A 23338-nucleotide genomic window follows, 5' to 3' on the forward strand; every position below is an offset into this window, starting at 1 on the left:
CTTGAAAAGGGTTTGGCATGAGGCGGCTAGGGGCACTGGCCCTGGAGTCAGGAGTACCTGGGTTCAAATCGGGTCTTAGACAATTGATAATTACCTGCTGTATGGCCTTGGGCAAGCCACTTAACCCCATTTGCCTTGCAGAAACCTAAGGAAAAAAAGAAAAAGAAAAGGGGTTTGGCAGACCTTCACACCAGAAGTGCTAGTCCTCCTGAACACCCCATATAGCACGATGATAACCTACCTTTACTGTTATTGGGAGGACAAAAATGTGCTTTTTTTTTCATTTTTTTGGTTTTTTGCAAGGTAATGGGGTTAAGTGACTTGCCCAAGGTCACCCAGCTAGGTAATTATTAAGTGTCTGAGGCCATATTTGAACTCAGGTTCTCCTGACTCCAGGGCCAGTGCTCTATTCACTACACCACCTAAATGTCCCAAAATGTGCTTTTTAAAAAAATGCTCTTCAATTACTACTGGAATAAAATGAATAAATAAATAGAATTTTTAAGACCAAGATTTTTTTACTGAAAATATTAATATCAGTAGAAAGAGCTTCTCTCTGATGCTGAGTGAGACGAGCAGAACCAGAAAAACACCATCCATCCTCACAGCAACATGGGGGTGATGATCAACCTTGATGGACTCACTCATTCCATCAGTGCAACAATCAGGGACAATTTGGGGCTGTCTGCAATGGAGAATACCAGCTGTATCCAGAGAAAGAATGTGGAGTTGGAACAAAGACCAAGGATTATTACCTTTAATTTAGTCAAAAAAACTGATATCTTATTGTCTGATCTTGCTCTTGTTTCTTGTTTCTTCCTTAAGGATATGATTTCTGTCTCATCACATTCAATTTGGATCAATGTACAACATGGAAACAAAGTAAAGACTGACAGATTGCTTTCCGTGGTGGGGGGGGGACGTAAGATTAAGGGGAAAATTGTAAAACTCAAAATTAATAAAATCTTTAATAAAAAAAAATTTCCCGGCATCTTTAGCTGCTCTTTTTCTCCTACCCTTCAGTCACAAAGAAATAGATACCCAAATCCTTGTGATGGGTACTTGATGCCATTTCCTTTCTGCATATAACATCTCTCATTCTCTTTCATCTTTCATTCCTAGCTCTAGGTACCAGCATCTTCCCATTTGTCTCCTATCATGCCCAGGTTGTCCCAAATATAAAACTATCTTTATTTAATTGATCGTTTTACTTCATCTAATTACTATCCTAATTTTCACTTTCCCTATTAAAACATGATTTTAACATTATTTTGTTTTGGGGGGGTTATTATCTGAATGACCCTGGACAAGTCATTTAACCCCATTGCCTTACCAAAAAAAAATCCCCAATGTTAAGAGATGATTTTAAAAGTTGGATATAATCCACCACTTCCTCATCACCCACCATATTCTTCTTAGTCCCTTGTAATACAGTATTCATCCTTCAAAGGTCATTAAAATCTTCCAAATGACCAAACTTAATTTCCTTTTTCAGTCTCCTCAGACTTCGCTTCAGCAGAGGACACCACTGAGCACTCTCCCTTGTTTTCTGATACATCACACTCTCTTGGTTCTCCTCCTACCTCTCTAGATATTCCTTTTCAACCTCTTTTCCTTCAGCCTTTTCACAACTTCATAAAGTAGGTATTCTGCAAAGTTCTTTCATTTCTTGGTCTCTCTTTCCATTCCCTGTCTTGATAATCTCATTCAGTCACATGGATTTGATGATCATTTCTACAGAGATGACTCTCAATTCTAGATCTTTAGTCCTGATCTTCTTCCCAGGCTCCAGATCCACATCTCCCATTACCAACCCTTAGGTCAAACCATCAGCACCTCAAATTTAACATGTCCCTAAGACTAAGCTTGCTCTCTTTCCCCTACAGCCTGTTTTTCTCTCTCTGATTTCATCATTTTTTGCACTGACACTGCTCTCCAACCAATCTTCTATACAGGAAATCTTGCATTATCATTACTTTCCACTTATCCTGTATATAATCTGTACAGTTATTTGTATATTGTGTCTTCCATTAGACTACGAGATGCTAGAGGTCAGGGACTGTTTTCAGCCTTTGTATGTCCAGTGACTAGCATAGTGTCTGGCTATAAATGTTTACTGACAGACTAATTAAAGATCATCTAGTTTGAGATGCCCAATGGAAGGTAGATGGTAATGAAGGTCATGAAAAGGATTAAGGTTGGATATTTGTTTTGCTTGACTATACTTTTTAGTTAAACAAGATAATGAATTAGTAAGTACTGACACAATGCCTAAAGAAGGAAGGGTGATGCAAAGGGAACAAAGGGAGGCAGAAATTTATTGAGGGAGGGATAGGAAAGAGGAAAGGTTTAAAAGAGGAAAGGAGAGAAAAAAGGCAAGGGGAAGGGGAAGAACAGGGATAGAATCTATCTGTAATATATTTAAATTCTACAGAAGAAATCAGTCCAAGGGGGATGAGAAGCTGTCAAAAAATGAAATTTTAGGGACTGAAAAAGGACAGAAACTGTGCCCCAAAGGCAGAGGTCAGACAAAGGTCCTTGAATTAGGAAGAGGGGACACTTGGCAGATCAGTTACAAATTACAGATCCAGAGAGGATTTATGCTTAGAGGTATCAGAGAAGGAGGAGTGCAGGCTGGAGTCCTAGCTGTGTACTGACTGAAGAATAAATTGAAACCCCTGGAACAGAGCAGGACCTCAGTTCTAGACTCAAGCCTAGGTTGAAGCTGGCAGTGGAATAATTATGGCCAGAGAATCCCAGACAAAAGGGGAACCTGAAGTTCCATAATCAGAAAGTACAATCTTGAATCAAGCAGCAGTCGATTGAAATTGATAACTGAGGAAAAGTTGACAGAATTCTTGCTCAACTTCAAACCTGGGTCAGTAATTTTCAGAGATCAGAACAGGATGACAGTTAGCTAACTTCTCCAGGATCACGTCATTTTGAGAGTACTGAAAGTTTGCAAGTCCCCAATCTGAATTGTCCCTGAGATTTTAGAATTACATAATAATCAGTAACCCAAGAAAGCAACAAAAAGATCCAGTAAGACACAAGTTAAGCCTAGATACTTCACCCAAAAGTGAGAAGAGCCCAACTCTAACATAAAAGTTAAAAAATTGGTTGGAAAAATGAGGAATCAATGAAGCAAAGAAACACCATAAAGAGGTAATAAATACGGCAATAAAGCTCCTCAAGACAGAAACTCAGAATAATAGAATCATTCCCAACACCTACAAGCACCTAAAAAAAGAGGCTCGTGCAGCACAGGAAAAACTCAAACCAGAATTCCTGAAAAAGAGAAGAGGTTTAAAAAAAAAGCTTAAAAAATAAAATTAAAAAACAAATGACAGCAATGAAGGGGAGAGAAATGGAAAAAGAAATGAGAATAAATATTAATTACTCATGAGTAGTTCAAGATTAATTTACTTATTCAGTGCCATAATGATCAAACTACCAAACAATTATAATAGAGAACTAAAAAAAATGACAAAAATCATCTAGAAAGAATAAAAGGTAAAAAATATCAGGAAATTAGTGGAGAAAGGTAGAAAAAGGGGAAGACCTGGGGCATTACCAAATCACAAAATATACTACAAAGTCATAATTGCCAAAAATGATTTGGTACTGGGGAAGAAATAGATTGATCAGTGGAACATATTAGACATACAATAAATAGAAGAAAGTGACTGCAATAACCTAATGTTTAATAAATCCAGAGATCTCAACTATTGTAGCAAGAGCTCACTACTCAACAAAATCCATTGTAAAAGCTAGAAACCAGTCTGGCAGAAACTAGGTATAGACCAGTATCTCATACCATTATGCCAAGATAAACTTCAAAGGGTTATCTGTTTTGCTTGACTACACAAATTTGTAATGGGCTTTGTTTTGGTTTGGTTTTCCTTCCTCCTTAGGGATAGGAAGGGGAGGTAAAAGGGAGAGTATTTAGGCCTGAAAATAAAACTAAATTTTTAAAAGACATAAAGGAGAAATTATTTTGATGATGAAAGGGAGAGTTGTCTAAAGAGACTGATATGCACAGAGAACTAATTGACCAATTTACATTTTTAAAAGGCATAAACATGAATGGAAGCAAGAACAGGGTCAGTTACACTGGGCTTTAAAAGGACTAATTGGAGCAAACCAGCTCCAGTCATTCGGGAACAGACCAGGAGACCAGGAGCAGGTCTGGAAAACCACCGGACAGGGAGTCACTGGGCAGTTGTTTCTGGAGCACTCAGTCCACAGATAGTAAAGGGGTCAGGGGAAATTGCAGAAGCCTCTTTGCTATCCCTGAGACAGGACTCAGATCCAGGTCACAGTCTGGGACCCCAGGCCACAGGAAGAGGAGCAGAAGCATAACAGAGCTTACCACTTGCAGTGGAGCAGAGATTCTCCTCACTGTTCCAGGACAGAAAGGAGTGCTTATGGTCATCCACAGACCAGAGCACAGGCTAGGAGAGCAGTCATAGCCATAAGACCTTGGAAGAATTGAGAACCTGCAGGTCCCTGGGAGATATCCGTGAAAATAGCTGCAAAACCCTCAAAAGCTTGAGACAATGTCTCCTCCATCCTAGAGGCAGAGCCCCACCTTAACACAGTTAAAATCAAGTCAAAAGCTGGGAAAATGAGAAAACAACAGAAGAAAAAATCCCACCATAGACAATTACTTTGGTCCTACAGAGACTCAAAATACACATTTAAAAGAAGATCACAAAGTCAATGTTTCTGTATCCAAAGCCACCAAAAAAAGCATGAATTTTGGTCTCCAGCCATGGAAGAGGTCAAAAAAGATTTTGAAAATTAAGTAAGGGAGGCAGAGGAAAAATTGGAAAGTTAAATGAGAACAATGAGGGGAAAAACATGAAAATGAGTCAGCAGCTTAGAGAAGGAGATACAAAATATAATGAAGAGAATAACAACTTAAAAAGCACTTTGGGCCAAATGGAAAAAGCAGTCCAAAAGGCCAATGAGAAGAATGCCTTAAAAAAGCAGAATTGATCAAATGGAAAAGGAAATACAAAAGCTCTCTGAAGAAAATTATTTCTTAAAATGTAGAATGGAGTTAAGGGAAGCAGATGATTTATGAGAAATCAAGAAACAATTAAAAAATCCAAAGAATAAAAAACCAGATGAAAATGTGAAATATCTCATTGAAAAAACAACTGACCTGGAAAACAGATCCAGAAGAGATAATTAAAAACTTACTGGACTACCTAAAAGGCATGACCAAAAAACCTAGACTCACTTTTCAAGAATTATCTACCTATACAGAGAATTGAGTCAAATTTAAAAAAAAAAAGTCATTCCCCAATTGACAAATGGTCAAACGATATGCCAAGGCAATTTACAGATGGAGATCAAAGCAATCCATAGTCATATGAAAAATTGCTGTAAATCATGACTTATTAGAGAAATGCAAATTCAAGCATCTCTGAGGCTACCTCACACCTCACAGATTGGCCAATAGGATCAGAAAGGATAATGATCATTGTTGGAAGGGTTGTGGGAAATCTGGGACACTATTACATTGTTGGTGGAGCTGTGAACTCATTCAACCTTTCTGGAGAGAAATTTGGAACTACACCCAGAGGGCAACAAAAATGTGCATCCCCTTTGATCCAGCAATACCAGTACTGGGTCTATATCCTGAAGAGATGATGAAAAAGGGTAAAAAATCACTTGTACAAAAATGTTCATAGCAGCCCTATTTGTGGTGGCAAAGAATTGGAAATTGAGGGAATGTCCTTCAATGGGGAATGGCTTAGCAAACTGTGGTCTATGCATGTCATGGAGCACTATTGTTCTATTAGAAACCAGGAGGGATGGGAATTCAGGGAAGCCTAGAGGGATTTGCATGAACTGATGTGAGTGAGATGAGCAGAACCAGAAAAACACTGTACACCCTAACAGTAACATGGGGGCGATGATCAACCCTGGTGAACTCGCTCATTCCATCAGGGCAACAATCAGGGACAACTTGGGGCTGTCTACAATGGAGAATACCACCTAAATCCAGAGAAAGAACTATGGAGTTTGAACAGACCAAGGACTAGTACCTTTAATTAAAAAAAAAAACCTGCTATCTTATTGTCTGATCTTGCTCTCTCTTATACTTTATGTTTCTTCCTTAAGGATTTGATTTCTCTCTCCTCACACTCAATTTGGATCAATATATACCATGGAAACAATGTAAAGGCTGGCAAAATGCCTTCTGTGGGGGGTGGGGGGGTAGGGAAATAAGATCGGGGGAAAATTGTAAAACTCAAAATAAATAAAATCTTTATTTAAAAAAAAAGAATTATCTAGGAAAATTGCCTTGATATTCTAGAAGCAGAGGGTAAAATAGAAATTGAAATAATCCACCGATCACCTCCCGCAAGGGATTCCAGAATGAACACTGCCAGAAATGTTATAGCCAAATTTCAGAACTTCCAAGTCGGGGCAGCTAGGTGGCGCAGTGGATAAAGCACTGGCCCTGGAGTCAGGAGTACCTGGGTTCAAATCCGATCTCAGACACTTGATAATTACTTAGCTGTGTGGCCTTGGGCAAGCCAATTAACCCCATTGCCTTGCAAAAAAAAAAAAGAAAAAAAAAGAACTTCCAAGTCAAGGAGAAGCACCCAGAAAGAAACAACTCAAATATCATGTAGTTACAATCAGGATTAATACAAGATTTAGCAGGTGCTACATTAATGGATCATAGGGCTTAGAATATGATATTCTGAAAGGCAAAAGAGCTTGGGTTACGATCAAGAATCAACTACCCAGCAAAACGGAACATTTTTTTTTCAGGGGGAAAGATGGACATTCAGTGAAATTGGGGACTTTCAAACTTTCCTGAAGAAATGACCAGAGCTGAACAGAAAATTTGATCTTCAAATACAAGACTCAAGTGAAGCATAAAAAGGTAAACTGGAAAGGCAAACCATAAGGGACTTAATGATGTTGAACTCCTTATATTCCTGCATGGGAAGATGATAGTGAAAATTCATATAAATTTTCTCATTTATTAGGGCAGTTAGAAGGAATATATGTAAACAAGGCACAGGAGGGAGTTGAATTTGAAGGTATAATATATTAAAGAGATGGAGTTAATAGAGTAGAAAAGAATTTACTGGGAGACAGAGAAAAGAGGTAGAATGGGGTTATCTGACATAAGAGGCAAGAAAAGCTTTTGCAGTGGAGTGGAAGAGAGGGGCAAGGGGGAAAGTGACTGACCCTTAATCTCATCGCAACTGGAATTACACAGAGTATAGAAATATATCTTACCCTAGAGAAAAATAAGAAAGGAAAGGTATAGGAGAAAGGGAAGAAGGAGGAGGGCATAACAAGATATAATACACTTTTGAGGAGGGACAGGGTGAAAGGAGAGCACAGAATAAAATGGGAGTGGGGGAATAATATGGAAGGAAATACAGCTAGCAAAAGCAACAGAAGTAATGAAATACTGAAGGGAAAAAAAGCTGCAAAGGGGGAAAATTGCATTATAGAATACATTTGCATGCATATGTATATGAATGTACATATATATATATATACACATACATACACAGTCATGCACCAGCCCTGGAGTCAGGAGTACCTGAGTTCAAAGCCAGCCTCAGACACTTACTAATTACCTAGCTATGTGACCTTGGGTAAGTCACTTGACTCCATTACCATAGAAAAAGAAAAAAATACAAAAAAAGAGTTATCAACCAGCAGTATAAAGGAAAGGGAGTTATCTGAAGACAATATCTCAGAAGGCAAAAGATATAGTGTTACAACCAAGAACAATTCACTCAGTAAAACTAAATATAATCCAAAAAGGGGCTGGGGTGGGGGGAATGAGGCAGAATGTGGAATAAATTTTTAATGAAATAGAAGACTTCCAAACATTTATGCTAAAAAAAAGACTAGAGCTAAATAGAAACTTTGAAACAGACTAAGGAGTCAAATAAAAGGCAAAAATGATCTTTGACACCAACATGGTGCTGATAATTAAAGCACGAAGAGTCAAAACAAAGAAAGAAAATTCTAGACCTATCTCCCTGATGAATATAGATGCAAAAATCTTAAATAAAATCTTAGCAAAATGATTGCAACAAGTTATCACTAGGATAATACACTATGACCAAGTAGGATTTATCCCAGAAATGCAGGGTTGGTTCAATATTAGCAAACTTGTTAGTATAATTAACTATATCAATAGCAAACCTATCAGAAATCATATGATTACATCAATAGATGCTGAAAAAGCCTTTGACAAAATACAGCCCCCATTGCTACTAAAGAACACTAGAGAGCTTAGGAATAAATGGATTGTTCCTTAGAATAATTAGCAGTATCTATCTGCAACCATCAACAAGCATTATATGCAATGGGGAGAGGCTAGAAGCATTCCCAATAAGATCAGGGGTGAAACAAGGGTGCCCATTATCACCACTAGAAATGTTAGCTTCAGCAATAAAAGAAGAAAAAGAAACTAAAGGAATTAGAATAGGGAAGGAAGAGACAAAATTCACTCTTTGCAGATGACATAATGGCATCCCTAGAGAATCCAAAAAAAATCATCTGAACAGTTACTAGAAACAATTAGCAACTTTAACAAAGTTGCAGGACATAAAATAAACCCTCATAAATCCTCAACTTTTCTATATATGACTAGCAAGATACAGCAGAAAGAGCTAGAAAGAGAAATCCCATTCATAGTCACTTCAGTTATTCTCCCACAAATAAAATCAGATTTAAATAACTGGGCAAATATCAACTGCTCCTGAATGGGCCAAGCTAATATAATAAAAATGACAATTCTACCTAAATTAAACTACCTGTTTAATGCCCTACCAATCAAAATTCCAAAAAATTACTTTAATGGGTTAGAAAAAGTTGCAAGTAAATTCATATGGAGAAATAAAAAGTCAAGAATTTACAGGGATTTAATGGAAAAAAGTGCAAAAGAAGGGGGCTTAGCCCTACCCGATCTAAAATGATATTATAAAGTATCACTCATCAAAACTGTCTGGTATTGGCTAAGAAATAGAGTGGTGGACCAGTGGAATAGACTAGGTGCAATAGCAGGAAATGATTCTAGTAATCTGCTGTTTGATAAACCCAAAGAGTCCAGCCTTTGGGATAAAAACTCTCCAATAAAAACTACTGGGAAAATTGGAAGTTAGTATGAAAGAAACTGAAATTAAACCAACACCTCACACCCTGTACCAAGATAAAATCCAAATGGATAAAGGATTTAGACATAAAAGATAATATTATAAGCAAACAAGTAGATCAAGGAATAGTTTACCTGTCAAATCTACGGAAAGGGAAGCAGTTTATGACCAATGAAGAGATGAAGAACAGCATTTAAAATAAACTAGACAATTTTGACTACATTACATTAAAAATCTTTTGCACATGGGGGTGTCTAGGTGGCGCAGTGGATAGAGCACCAGCCCTGGAGTCAGGAGGACCTGAGTTCAAATCTGGTCTCAGACACTTGATAATTGCCTAGCTGTGTGGCCTTGGGCAAGCCACTTAACCCCATTGCCTTGCAAAAACTAAAAAAAAATAAAAAAATTTAAAAAAAATCTTTTGCACAGACAAAACCACTGTAACCAATATCAAAAGAAATGTAGTAAATTGGGAAACAATTTTTACAACTAGTATTTCTGACAAAGGACTCATTTCTAAACTATACAGATAACCGAGTCAAATTTAAAAAAAAAAAATAAGCCATTCCCCAATTGATAAATGGTCAAAGGATATGCAAAGGCAATTTACAGATGAGGAAATCAAAGCAATCCATAGTCATATAAAAAGTTACTCTAAATCACTACTTATTAGAGAAATGCAAATTAAAGCATCTCTGAGGTACCACCTCATACCTGGCCAATATGACCAGAAAGGACAATAATCAATGTTTCAAGGGGATGTGGGAAATCTGGGACACCAATGCATTGTTGGTGGATCTGTGAACTCATCCAACCTTTCTGGAGAGCAATTTGGAATTATGCCCAAAGGGCAATAAAAATGTGCATACCCTTTGATCCAGCAATAACACTACTGGGTCTATACCCTGAAGAGATGACGAAAAAGGGTAAAAACATCACTTGTACACAAATATTCATAGCGGCCCTGTTTGTGGTAGCAAAAAATTGGAAATTAAGTGAATGTTCTTCAGTTGCAGAATGGCTTAGCAAACTGTGGTATATGTATATCATGGAACACTATTGTTCTATTAGAAACCAGGAGAGATGGGAATTCAGGGAAGCCTGAAAGGATTTGCATGAACTGATGCTGAGCTAAATGAGCAGAACCAGAAGAACATTGTATACCCTCTAACAGCAACATGGGGGCAGTGATCAACCTTGATGGACTTGCTCTTTCCATCAGGGAAACAATCAGGAACAGTTTTGGGGTATCTTCGAAGGATAATACCATCTGTATCCAGAGAAAGAATTGTGGATTTTAAACAAAGAGCAAAGACTATTACCTTTAATTTAAAAAAAAAAAACATTATCTTATTCTGTAAACTTGCTATCACTTTTATTTTTTTTCCTTAAGGATGTGATAACTTTCTCAACACATTCAAATTAGATCAATGTATAGTATGGAAACAATGTAAAGACTAACAGACTTCCTTCTTTGGAGGTGTGGGGGGAGGGAAGCTGGATTAGGGGGAAAATTGTAAAATTCGAAAATTAATTAATTAAAAAATAAAATAAAATATCTTAGAATATCCTGCCAAAAAAGGCAAACATGAGCAAGAAACAATAAGGGACTAACGAAAGACAAACTGTTTACATTTTAATATGGGGAGATGATATGATTTCCCTCAGAACCCTATCAGAGAATATAAAGGGAGTCTAAAAATTACAGATAAAGGTTCTGGGAGTGTTTTTTTAATGTTTTGATCATCTTTGAAAGAAAAAGCAAAAGGAATATACTGGAGGTAAAGAAAGAGGAGATGGAATAGGATTAAGAGAAGGATTAGACTTAGGAGGGTAGGAGATGGCACAATGGATAGAGTCCTGGGTCAGGAGGACCTGAGTTCAAATCTGATCTCAGACATTTGACACTACTGTGCGACCTTGGGCAAGTCACTTAACCAGCCATTACCTTGCTTCCAGGACCATCTCCAGTTGTCCTGATTCATATCTAGTCACTGGACCCAGATGGTTCTGGATGGTAACTAAGCACAGCAGCCCCTCACTCCAATTTACTTCATGTGCCTGTCATGTCATCATCTCTCTGATGTCATGGTCTTCTTCAAAAACAAAGGAGAAACATCATCATTAGTCCTAGGGGAAATAAACTCTAACCATGGTAAATAAGAGGCTTTCAGAAAGAAAGAAAAGAGAAGAACCTGTGAATGAGTTCTGGTCAATCACAAGAGAAGAGGAATGGGAGCAGAAGGAAACTGCATCAAATCTAAAGCATTGATGCTTAACAAACTCCTCTCATCACGATCATCTAATTTTTTAAAAAATTATTGATTTGTTATTTCTTATGTTGCCATAACGTATGACCATGCATCTTTCCCCTACTCCAAGCCTGAGAGCCATCCCCATAATAAACAGGACTTTCTGAAGGGGAAAAAAAAAATCAGCCTAACTGATCACTACATTAAAAAAGATCCAAAACTATATTTAGTGTCTAACACCTGTGGACTTTCCTCCTCCACCAAAGAGTGGGTTGGCATGTCTTCTCATATCTTTTCATTCGTGTCTCATTTGAGCTTTATAACTTTGTTATATTAACTCTGGTTTTTGGTATATTGTTGTTCTTTCCATTTATCATTATCATGTAGATTGTTTTTATTTCACACTCTATCAGTTCATATAAATTTTTCCAGACTTCTCTGTATTCATCATACACCTCATTTCTTATAGCACAGTACGATTACATTAATGAACCATAATTTACTTAGGTATTTCCCAACTGAAAGACAGCAACTTTGTTTCCAATTTGTAGCTCTCCCATAAAGTGAGTATTTTGGAATATTTGAAAACTTCCTTACACAATGGCTTTCTCTGTGTTATAAACTCAGAGTCTTTGGTTCAAAGGGTATGGACCTTTTAGTCATTTAATTTGTAGAATTCCACACTGCTTGCTGAACCAGTTGCATCACTTCACAGGTTCACCAATAATGTATCAGTGCATCTATCTTTTCCATAACCCCTCCAACATCCACTATTGTCATTTTTTATCATTCTCCCCTACCCAATTGGTAGGCTGTGAGGGAAAACCCCAGGGAATGCTTTGATTTTTATTTCTCTTATTACGAGTGATCTACAGCATTTCTGTGATTGTTAATGCTTTGCCGTTCTTTTGAGAACTAGTTGTACAAAGCTATTTGTCATATATATTAGTCACTGTTTATTATATAGCTTGGATACCAAACCCTTATCAGAGAAATTAGATGCAGGGATTTTTTTCCCCCCTATTCAGCCAATATTATTACATCAGCATTAAAACTGTTTGTGCAGAAGCTTCTTTTAAAAAGGAGGGGAGAAAAAAACACTGATCTGAGCAATTGTCAACCATGATTCCAAGGGACTCATGATGAACCAAGTTGCCAACTTCTGACAAAGAATTGATGGACTCCGGATGCAGACTGAGACTTTTTTAATATAGCCAATGTGTGAATTTGTGTTGTTTGATTACGCATATTTATTGCACAGGTTTTGTTTTTCCTTCTTTTGCAAAGGGAATTGAGAAAAGGCAGTTGTTTAGTCATTTTCAGTCATGTCTGAATCTTCATGACCCCTTTGGGAGTTTTCTTGGCAAAGATACTGAAGTGGTTTTACAGCTCATCTTACAGATGAGGATACCAAGGCAAACAGGGTTAAGTGACTTGTCCACACAGCTAGGAAATGTCTGAGGCTGGATTTGAAGTCAGGTCTGACTCCAGACCTGGCACTCTAACCCAATGTACTACCCTAGCTGCCTCCAGAAAAGGTAGGTTTTTACTGACTTAAAAATAAATAAATACAATTATGCTTAAAAAACTATTCACACAGTCTTCAAGAGAGCAGTGACAGGAAAAAGCAAAATCTACATGAGCCGAGCAACAATGATTGTGATTGTGGGGGAGACAAAGTCCTTAGCACTGTCTGGAGGAAAGCAATGGCACTGGAACAATGAGTGAAGAGAAAGAAAGAAAAGAATTGAGCTGTAGCAGAGAAAGGCATTGTCAGATGATCACATTGTCTAAAATTGGACAAAGGAGAAGGCAACACATTTAAAGAAGTGGAGAAGGGGGAGCAGAATGAAGGGAGAGTACCTGGCAGGCGGACCTGATGCAAGCCTGCAGAGTTTGCCCTTTTTTAAAGGTTTCCTATATCTTGACTTTGTTCCATATAAAAAGAAAGCTGGGGTTAGTCATATAAGGCATGCTGAGAAAAGGAAAATGGAAGTAGCCGGATAAAAATATACAAAATGTAAATTAATAGAGAAAACCAAAGTTTTACCTCTATATTAGGAATTTGCCTAACTGGGAACTCTGAGCTATTGTGAGTATATTAAAATCTTTCATGTAACATAAATGCCACAAAATAACAAAGGAACTTGGTGGACCTAGCAGCATTCTATTTGCCCCCAGAGCTTGCTAGATGCTACAAGAGAGGGATTGCATATTCAAAGAAGAGAAGAGCAGGAAGGAGAGGTAGTGACCAAAAGAAAAAAAATCACACCCTAAGTCACCATCCCCTGAGGCTTTGATAAAGCAAAGCCTTGGAAAGATTCAACTTCCTCCCTTTTCAGAATAGAGGGAGCAGAAAGAATAGAGCATCAACCCAACTCTACCCTCCACAAAGGCCAATCATTGGTATTACAATTGGAAGAATTACATTTTAATTTGATTCATTGAGAATGGATGATCAAAGGAAAGAGAGGAGCCTTGTTCAAGGTGGGGAGGATGGACTGACTTTGCTTTTTTTTCTCCTCTGTTAAAGAGAATGACCTTTGCACTGGAAATAACTGAACAAAAATGGCTAATAGTTAAGTCTATAGGGAGATAATTGCCCTTGAAAAAGTCAAGTCTCTGGGTCCAGACAAAATGCAACCAATCTGGAGAATGAAATCCCCAGTCAGTGAACTTTGAAAGATCATGAAGAATGGGAGAAGGCCCAGTAAAAGAGACAATGTTGTTTTGATATTCCACAAAGGGAATAAAGGGCAAATCATTCTGGCTTTCACTTGGGGCAAAATTCAAGAATGTATTACAAAAGGGTAATGGTTAGTGAACAGCTAGAAAAGGAAATGGCAATCATAGGCTTAGAGCTGGAAAGGACCTGAGAGGTCACCAAGTCCAACTCTCTCATTTTGCAGATAAAGAAGCTGAAACCCAGAGAAAGGAGATGATATGGTCAATAGGATAAAACCGGTCTAGAAATCCAGACCCTCTGGCTCCAAATCCAGAATGTTTTCCAGTCCAGCACCATCACCACCAGCCCCATCAAGAGTTGTATCCAGTTGAATCTAATTCAACAAGCACACCTGAAATTTCTATGGACAGAAGCACTGGGGAATACAAAGACCTCCCCCCCCAAAAAAAATTCCCTTACTCACAGAATCCCAGAATTTGAAAAGTGGGAGGAGACAAGAGCTGTCCCAAGTAATTCCCTCATTATGTTGCTAATTCAGCCTTGGCAGCATGACATCTTCCCTCTCCCCTCATATAGGAAGGCTGGAGCAGGACCCCCAAAATCCTCCCAAAGCTTTCCTATAGACAGAGGAAAATTGGACTTTGCATGGACTCTATTTTCTGTTGGCAGCTCTGTTCCATTTCCACTACAAAGAATAAGGTACCTGCCTGTCCCCCCTCCCCCCTTCCCTCAGCCTCGCTGAATTCCTCTAATATTAGAGTGTCTGCACAATAGGGTTTGGCTTTCTTTATTGTATGCCCAATGCTTAAATAGTCCCTGGCACACAGTAGGTATTTAATGAGTGTTTATCCTATTGTATTCCAAGTGGGAGCTGGGAATGAGTGGACCCAGATCTTCTTCAAAACAAAGATAAAGCCATCAGACAAATTTGGAACATCAAAGTCATTTTGTTACTAGATAAATGAACAACAGTCTACCAGGGTTCAAAACAACCGTCTCAGACCAAAGTCATTCCTTCACACTTAGCAAAGACTTCAGGATTCTCTGGGAAAAGAAACCCTCATTTGAATAAATAAGTGGATAAATAAACTTTGAAGTTTGAAAATAGAAAAGGCCAAGAGGTTTCCCAGCCCAGGAAGCAAAGGAGCTGGCCTTCATCACTGTCTCCAGAAATTCATCTTCTTGCAGGACTGGAGTGCTATCATTTCCTAGGGACCCCCTGCCTCAGGGACCCTCCCTAGCTCCCACCCTCCATTCTGTTCCCCCTTTCCAGCTTCTTTAAATATGTTGTCTTCCTCTGCTCTGTCCAATTTTAGACATGATCATCTGAAAATGCTTTAAAAAAATCCCAACAACCCAAGCACATCTTATTTCTCTAGAACTTAATCTGAACACGGATCAGTTTATTACAGTCCCCCCTGCTCTAACTTGTTCCTTGGTTTTCCTGGAAAAAAAACAGCCTGGCTCTAAGAGTCAGGTTAGATGGAAGCGTCATATGAAGATTTCTGTGTTCTGATCCCGGCTGTGCTATTTATGATCCACTTAGTCTGTGAGATCTCAGGGACATCATGGCCTCATCCAGCTGAATAAGTGGCCGGCTGTACTTCCTGCTCATCCACTCTAGGCTCTGTTGTTTCCAGTCCTCAGCCACTCAAGGCCCCCAAAGATTCTCAGGGATTATGCCGATGGCACTCCAACTGTTCTTTTAGTCCTCTGCTTTGTTCCACTACAAGTTGTTTTGGCTCCTTGCCATCTTTGAGATTTCCTCTTGAGCATCAGCTCACGTGGTGATCCCAACACTTAGAGGACTAGGCCAAGATTGGGGTTTTATTTCTAGATTTTTCTGGATGTCCTTTGTTCTTCCATCACCCAAATATCCCTGGCCCCCGTTCCTTCCCCATTCTCAGAGAACTATCCCTTTTGACAAAGAATTAAAAAATTCAGCAAAACCAGTCACCATGTTATAATCTAAAGTGGGATGCAGTTGGCCCTCCTGGCTGTACACACAAACTTACATCTCCAGTCTTCCTTTGGGTCATGCTTTTGTAGTCAGCCTGCCCTGTTACCTGCCCTCCCTTCCATCTCTAGTCTTTTACAAGGTGTTGAACAGGTGCAGCTAGATGGCACAGTGGACAGAGCACTGGCCCTGGAGTCAGGAGGATCTGAGTTCCAATGTGCCCTCAGACACTAAATAATTGCCTAGCTGTGTGACCTTGGGCAAGTCACTTAATCCCATTGCCTTAAATAAAAGGGAAAAAACTAAAAATAAAGGTATTGAGCACAGAACCTGGCACAGAGTAGGTTCTTAATAAATGTTTATTGAATTGAATTTTTACAATAGCATCTGTTCAAAGAATGTCTGTCAGCTTCTATCAACAACTCTCTCATTTTCTTCCTAGTCAGAATTATTTTCCTTGATGTCTTTAGAATTTCATTCTTCAGAGTTTCCCCTTCCTTCTGGTGTAACTTCCCCCCAGAGAATTGGAGTCTCTGACATCATGCCTATCTTTTCTCTGGACCCCTTAGAAGCCTGCTGTCCCCAAAGGGAAGGTGCATGAGAAAATTCTGCCTATTTTCCTCATGTGGAAAATGAGGTGTTAGTTCTAATTAAATGATTCTTAAAGTCCTTTCCAGCTGTAAAATCTGTGACCTTCTGACTGTAAACTTGGCCAACCCAAGATATCCTTCTAGTGGGGGAGAAAAGTTAACTAAAAGTCAATGCAGATTTAAGAAAACAAGTTAATGAAGGAACAATCATCTGGTTTTCCCCAGTTGTGTTTTCCAGCAGTTTCTAGAAACATATTATGGTGAAGGGCAAGAATGCTAGCTACCTACAAGAACATGCTTTTTCCTCACAAGCAGTTAGTGGAGCAGTAACCTCTATAGAAGAAAGGCATGGTTCCTCAGCCAGGGACTGAAGTATGGATACAGTCAAATTGTGCCAAGGCAACCTTGAAAGTGAGCCTGCTGTACCTTTGATCTGAACTTTCAGAAGCAATGTCCCCACTTTGCCCACTCTCCCTTGGAGGAATTTCTGACGTTTCTGAGTGCCTGGCTTAAGGACCGAGGACTCAAGAAGCCAAAGGAACTAGCCCCTGCTCTGGACAGCTGACATTTTCCCGACAGGATACCTCCTATCCACCCCAGGTCTACGAGGAAGTGCGGGGGGAGGGGGGTCTAGCGCTGTAAGTGGGGCTGCAAGGGTGAAAGCTTATCCCTTCTAGATCCGCCACCTAAAAGATGCTTTTGCATAACAGAGGCAAAGCTGGGCTGTCAGAGATGCACAGAAATCAGCATTTGCATGTTACCCATGGTGATATAGGTACATGAAAAAATATCCTCAAGGAGATAAGAGGAGTAAAAGAGGCATATGACCCAAAATAAAGAGGGCTACCAGATGGACAGCCTCAAAAATGTAGCAAACTTCTCCCATAATGTGTTAGAAGACCCAGGGAGTTTTGATAAGAGGACATGCTCAAGAAGATGCACCATTGGAGGGAGGAGCCTACTAACACCAATTATCCAACCTCCAGCATCAATGAAGCCCTAAGAAAACACCAACTGTCAGCTCAGATCAAAAAAGGTCCTCAACGAAAATGGGAAAATCCCTACTGACTTTGTACTCAAGGTCTAGCATCCTTCAATCTTGGTTTTCCTCCATTGGAAAAGGAAGGAGTTAGAGCCAGACCTTTCCAAGGTTATCAGCCAGCCCAGAAGCCTAGAATGAGACACTCGATAAAGCGGGCAAGTCAAGCCTGGAGAAGAGACGACACTGGCCTAGATCTCTTCTTCTCCAACCCGGAATAGACCTCTTAGCCTCAGTCAGCTCCCTGTAAAGAGAAGTTAGCTCCCGATGACCAAAGAGGGTTGGGAGCAGAAAGCCGGCCTTGGCCATTTGTTGCAGATTGCTTAGACAGGCCCAGGTCAGGACTAAATAAATGGCCCCCAAGCTCTTTTCCAACTTCCAAAGCCTGAGATTCTGGGATGGCAATTAAGTCCACTGTTGGCCAGCCTAGCCAGCCACATATCACTGTCAGCTCTGCCGGCTGGTGGGAGCTTTGTGCCGTTCCTTACCTTCTCCACATCCTGAGGCATCGAACTCATTTTATGAAACCTTGGGAATTCCAGGTGCTAGGTGAATCTGGGGTTCCTATGCAGTCTTCGGGTCTAGCCTGCCACTCTAGCTGTGTGGTTGGACAAAGCCTACCCTGCTCACATGGTCGATATGAAGAGAAGCGGTTAGCATTGCAGATCTCCACCATCCCCCTCGGAGTCAGGAAAAGGAAATGGTTCTCAAACATGTCAGCTTTCATCTGAGCAAACAATCAGGAGCTACTGAAGGGTCCCTTTGGAGGGCAGTCCTGTAGGGAGAAGGGGCCCCCAGGCACTGGGAAAGGCGGGCAGCACTGGGAAAGGTGGGCAGAGGGAAAGCAAGCCCCAGGCCACTTCAGGTGCTGCTGCCTAGGCAAATCTAGAGGAGCAACAAGACCTCAGGGCTGCCTAAAGAGGAGCACTCCAGAGACTTTGTGGGCCTCCATCAAAGACCTCGGTTTGAGGCCCATCCTCTGAAGTGTTTTGGGTAAGTGGGTTATCATAATTGTTTTTCTTCCCGGCCAGTCAATTGGTGCTGAGAGTCCATTCAAATCCATTTGTTGGTATCTAGTTTAAGGAAGCCCCCCCACACACACACACACACAGACACACACACACAACCCCGAAGGATATTCAGAGAATCACTCTGCATGATAATTGTAGAGGAGAGAGAGAAGCTGGAACCTTCCAACCAGAGTTCTCCAGGTCAACCCTGGCTGAAAGAAGCCACCCAGGCCTGCCAGCTGGGTCTGCCAGCTAGGCTTGCCAGCTATTTTGAGGTGACTCCCTGGAGGGGAATCCTTATTGTTCCCATGGGAAAAATGTGAAGTGGAAATCGAGTCTCTGAAAGCTACCAGGTCCTGCTATCTCAGCTCAACGTGACCAGGTCACCGTAATGCCAAGCCTTGCCGCACCTGCCTCGCTGTGCCTGCCTGAGCCCACCTTGTCTCGTAGAGCCTTCTACGGGCAGAGGGCACAGAATGGGGAGTGGGCATTAAGAAAAAACACGGGACACATGAATTAATGAACAAATTTGAAAGATCGGGGAATCTTAAGCTGGGGGGAGAAGAGAGACCCAGAGATAGACAGACTTAAAGAATTGGGGGGGGGGAGTGATACAAAGATACAGAGAAAGAGTGGGGAGAGAGATACAGATAGAGAAAGACAGAGCAAGAAAGGGCAGAGCTAGAGAGGAAAGGGAGAGAGAAAGATGCAGAGAGAGGAGTGGGAGGAAGGTTCAGAGAGATACAAGTATATAGAGACAGAAAGAGAAAGCTAGAGGAGGAAAGGGGGGGAGACACAAAGATACAAAGAGAGGAGGAGTGGAGGGAGATAAGAGACAGAGATAGAAACAGAAAGACCTACGGAGAGGAAGGGAGAAGCTCGGGAGGGAAGAGGGAGAGGTACAGAGAGAGAGGCCGAGTGAGAGGGAGATCCACAGAGATATGGAGAAAGGGGGAAGGCTACAGAGAGAAGAGGGGAGACAGCAGCAGATGGGGGGGGCAGGACCAGAGAGAAGCGCATTCCCGTGCCGTCGGGGTCCCTTTGCCATCTTCTGGCTTTCCCTTGAGCCCCCTCTAGGCTCCATTTGGAGTCCCAAGAACTTCCCCAAGTCCCCCCGCCGGGGCTCTGGGCCCCTGAAAGGTGCAGAAAGCCCTGGTGGTGCCGGCTGCGGGTCCTCCCTCAGTTTCCCCCCTCCCCGACCCCTTCAGGCTCGGCCCGGGACAAGCGGCGGCCTCGGGGAGGGCGGCCGGGGAGCCCCCCAGGCAGGGCAGCTTCCATCGTCCCCGGGGCAAACCCTTTGGGCACCCCCCCCCGGGCGATCCCCGGCGACCCGAGGCGGGAGCCCAGGGCCGGCGTCATCCCCAGGGCCCAGACGGGGAAAGTGAGGCAGCTGGCGCCCGGGGCTCCAGGAGCTGGCCGGGCGGCCGGGGCCACCTGCCGCTCCCCCGGCCAGGCCCCGGCCTCTCAGCCCCTCCGGGCCTTCCGAGGGGCCGGGGGCGGGGGGGGGGGGGGAACTCACATATCGCTTCAGCTTCCTCTCGGGGGGCGACTTGATGAGCCAGCCGGTGCAGACCACGTCGCCCGCGCTCATGATCCGCGCTGCCCGGGGCCAGGCGGAGCGGCCCGCTGAGGCCAGCCTCCGCCTCAGCCTCCAGCCTCAGCCTCCGGCTCAGCCTCCGCTGCCTGGCCGCCTGGGGAGGCGGAGCCTCGGGGGGGCGGGGGCCCGAGGGGCGGAGGGGGGCGGGCAGGGGGGCGGGGGCCGCCTCGGGCCGGCCTCCGGGCGCCAAGCCCCCGCCCCCGCCGCCCCCGCCGCCGCCGCCGCCGCGCCAGGACTTCGGAGGCCGTGGCCCCCCCCCCCCTCCGGGCTGGGCCGGGCCCGAGGTGGGGGGAGGGCCTGGGCCGCAGACCGGCCTGGCCGGGGCCCAGCCTCCTTAGTCACGGGCCCTCGGGGAGCTGGGCGGGAACGCCAGCAGGCCCCGGGGCACGGCGGACGAAAGCCCGGATGGCCAGAGCCGGCCGCCCGCCGCCCGCCGCCCGCCGCCCGCCTGCCTCTTCCTGCCCGCCCGCCCTCCTTTTTTGCCTGCCTCCCTCTCTTCCCTCCCTCCCTCTTCCTTGCTCCCCTCCCTCTTCCTTGCTCCCCTCCCTCCCTTTTCCCCTGCCTCTGTCCTCTCCCCCCTTTTTCCCTCCCTCCCTCCCTCTCTCCATCTTCGTTCCTTCCCTCCCTTTCTCCCTCCCTCCCTTTTCTAACTGCATTTGACTTGGATTTCTCCGATTATGAAGGATTTAGAGCGCTGTCCTCTGCGGTTGCTCCGAATTTGAAATTCTTCTAGAAATCTCTATGTCATTGGACTCTCAAGTGGGGAAATGACTTGCTTTGGAGATCTGTATTCCTTTCCACTAGATTGTCAATAGCGAACCCTCCTTGCAGATAGTTGAGGCAACGGTTGCTTTCATGTCAATGATCTCCTTAACCCAGCTCCATGGATTTGAGTCATGGAAAAGCTTTTCCATTTTTGGAACATCAAGATTCTCAGGTTCTTTTCTTTACTGACCTCCTCTGCTCCCTTCTAAAATGTGGACAGCGCAGCCATTTTTCTAGTAAGGTTGCACTCCATTTTGAGCTAATTGGGCTACATAGTGAAAGATGTTGCCAAGGTATTTTTCAGTTTTCTCGAAAATTATTGTCCAAGTGGAAGTTCCCGAGTTTAGCTGACATTTGGCATACTACATTCTAATTTCTTTTTTTTTTCTGATGCTTCTTTACTTGTTCATTTTTTTTTCAACGAATGGACAATTCTAATTTTGGAACGATTAGTGCATGAGAATATAACTTGAGATCTAAAAGTAGGAGTCTCATTTCGCCTTTTTTGAAGCATTTCCTTGGATTCTAGGCTCTTTGATTGACCAAATGAATGTTATTTTGTCTCCCTCTATAAAATACTACCATGGCAGTTGGATTGGCATTGCATTTTATTACCATGGTTCACATTGAAATACTGCTGGGGGAACCGTCACGGCGTGGTCTAGCCATTCTGGAGAACATTTTGAAACTATGCCTGAAAAGTTGCTAAACTCGGCATACCCTTTGATTCAGAGATACCACTATTAAACCATTACCCCCGAGGAGATCAAAGAAAGAGAAAAAGGACCCTGGACAAAACTCATTTGTAGTGCTTCATTTTAGAGTGGCAGAGAATTGGAAACCAAGAGAATACCCGCTAATTGGAGAATGACTGAACAAATTCAAATTTGTAGGTATGGAATGTTATTACAGCTTTCAGAAAAACCTGGAAAGACTTAGATGAACTAATGCAGAGGAAACTAAGCAAAATCAAAACGTTTTATATAATAACAACAATGTGAAGGAAAAACGACTTTCAGAACTTAGGAACTCTGACCAATGAAATGACCACAGTTCCTGATCACCAAATATGCCACATGCTATCGATCCCTTCACAGACAGGTGATAGACTCCAGGCTGCAAAATGAGAAAGAATTTTTTCGGATGTAGTCAATGAAGAGATTTATTAATGGCGCACATTACTTATAAGGTTGGGGGGAGGGTTGTCCCAATGTGGGAAGGGGAGGAGAGATTAAGTTCAGTCTCTCCCCCAAAAGAAAATAGAAGAGAAAGGTCAGAAGTACAGACTAGCAGGACAGCCTTGAGAGTTACACTTTAATTTAGTATGCAGTACAAAAGAATCATCAGAAGTGTTAAACACATAGTGAACAGCATAAAGCTGAAAAACTCCCAAGACTAGGTTACATTGTAATTGGGAGTTAACAAAACCAATAAAAATACAGTAAAATATCGATGGCATTGTATTTTTTTGAACAAGAACCATTGTTAGTCCTTCCTTGAGCCAATATCATGAATTTGTATTAAGTATCCATCTTAGCTCATAGAACGCTTTTTCTTTTTACCTACCAGCAAAATGACTCAAATTTATCCTAAATGACTCTAGAAGATAAATATAAAAATTCAATTAATTTTATTATTTCAAGCTTCTAAATAATAAAAAAAAATGCTCCCTTTCAAGACTTTTAGAAACTTGGAATATGAAAACTGCAAATAATTAGGACATTGTAACAGACTCCCTGAAGTACATTTGAAATTCCAGAACTTTTTCTCATCAATACTTTTTCTTTTTAAAAAAAAAATTAATTTATTATTGGGACAGCTAGGTGGCTCAGGGCATAGAGCACCAGCCCTGTAGTCAGGAGGATCTGAGTTCAAATCTGACCTCAGACACTTAATAATTACTTAGCTGTGCGACCTTGGGCAAGTCACTTAACCCCATTGCCCTGCAAAAAACAAAAATATTTAATTTATTTTTATGAATCTTTTTAAAATGTTGAGTTCCAAATTCTTCCCCTCCTTCCAGTCCCTTCCTCACCCATTCATAAGGCAAGGAATATGATTTCTGTTATGTATATTTATATATATATATATATAAAGTTCTGTGAAAATGGCCGCATTAGCCATGCTGCAAAACAAATAGGCAAGAAAATTAAAGTAAAAAACAAGATGTTTCCATCTGCACTCAGAATTCATCAGTGATCTCTTTGGAGGTGAATGGAATTTTCCTGATGAACCCCTTCATATTGTCCTGAACCATTGTATTATTACAGTAGCAGGTTCTTTCATAGCT

At 41.7% G+C, this 23338-nt stretch overlaps 1 protein-coding gene across 2 annotated transcripts in view; it reads right to left on the bottom strand.

Annotated features, from left to right (window-relative positions):
- Positions 1 to 20364, bottom strand: part of GAB3 (GRB2 associated binding protein 3) — a 154816-nt gene extending 134452 nt beyond the window's left edge. For both annotated transcript variants that reach the window (XM_074199431.1, XM_074199432.1), the window contains exon 1: positions 20206 to 20364. In XM_074199431.1, the coding sequence (XP_074055532.1) occupies positions 20206 to 20277 (72 nt within the window). In that variant the 5' untranslated portion in view covers positions 20278 to 20364. The remainder of the gene's footprint in view (positions 1 to 20205) is intronic.
- Positions 20365 to 23338: the final 2974 nt, after the last annotated feature.

The sequence above is a fragment of the Macrotis lagotis genome, chromosome X (genome assembly GCF_037893015.1).
Source record: "Macrotis lagotis isolate mMagLag1 chromosome X, bilby.v1.9.chrom.fasta, whole genome shotgun sequence".
Taxonomy (NCBI): Eukaryota; Metazoa; Chordata; class Mammalia; order Peramelemorphia; family Peramelidae; genus Macrotis; species Macrotis lagotis.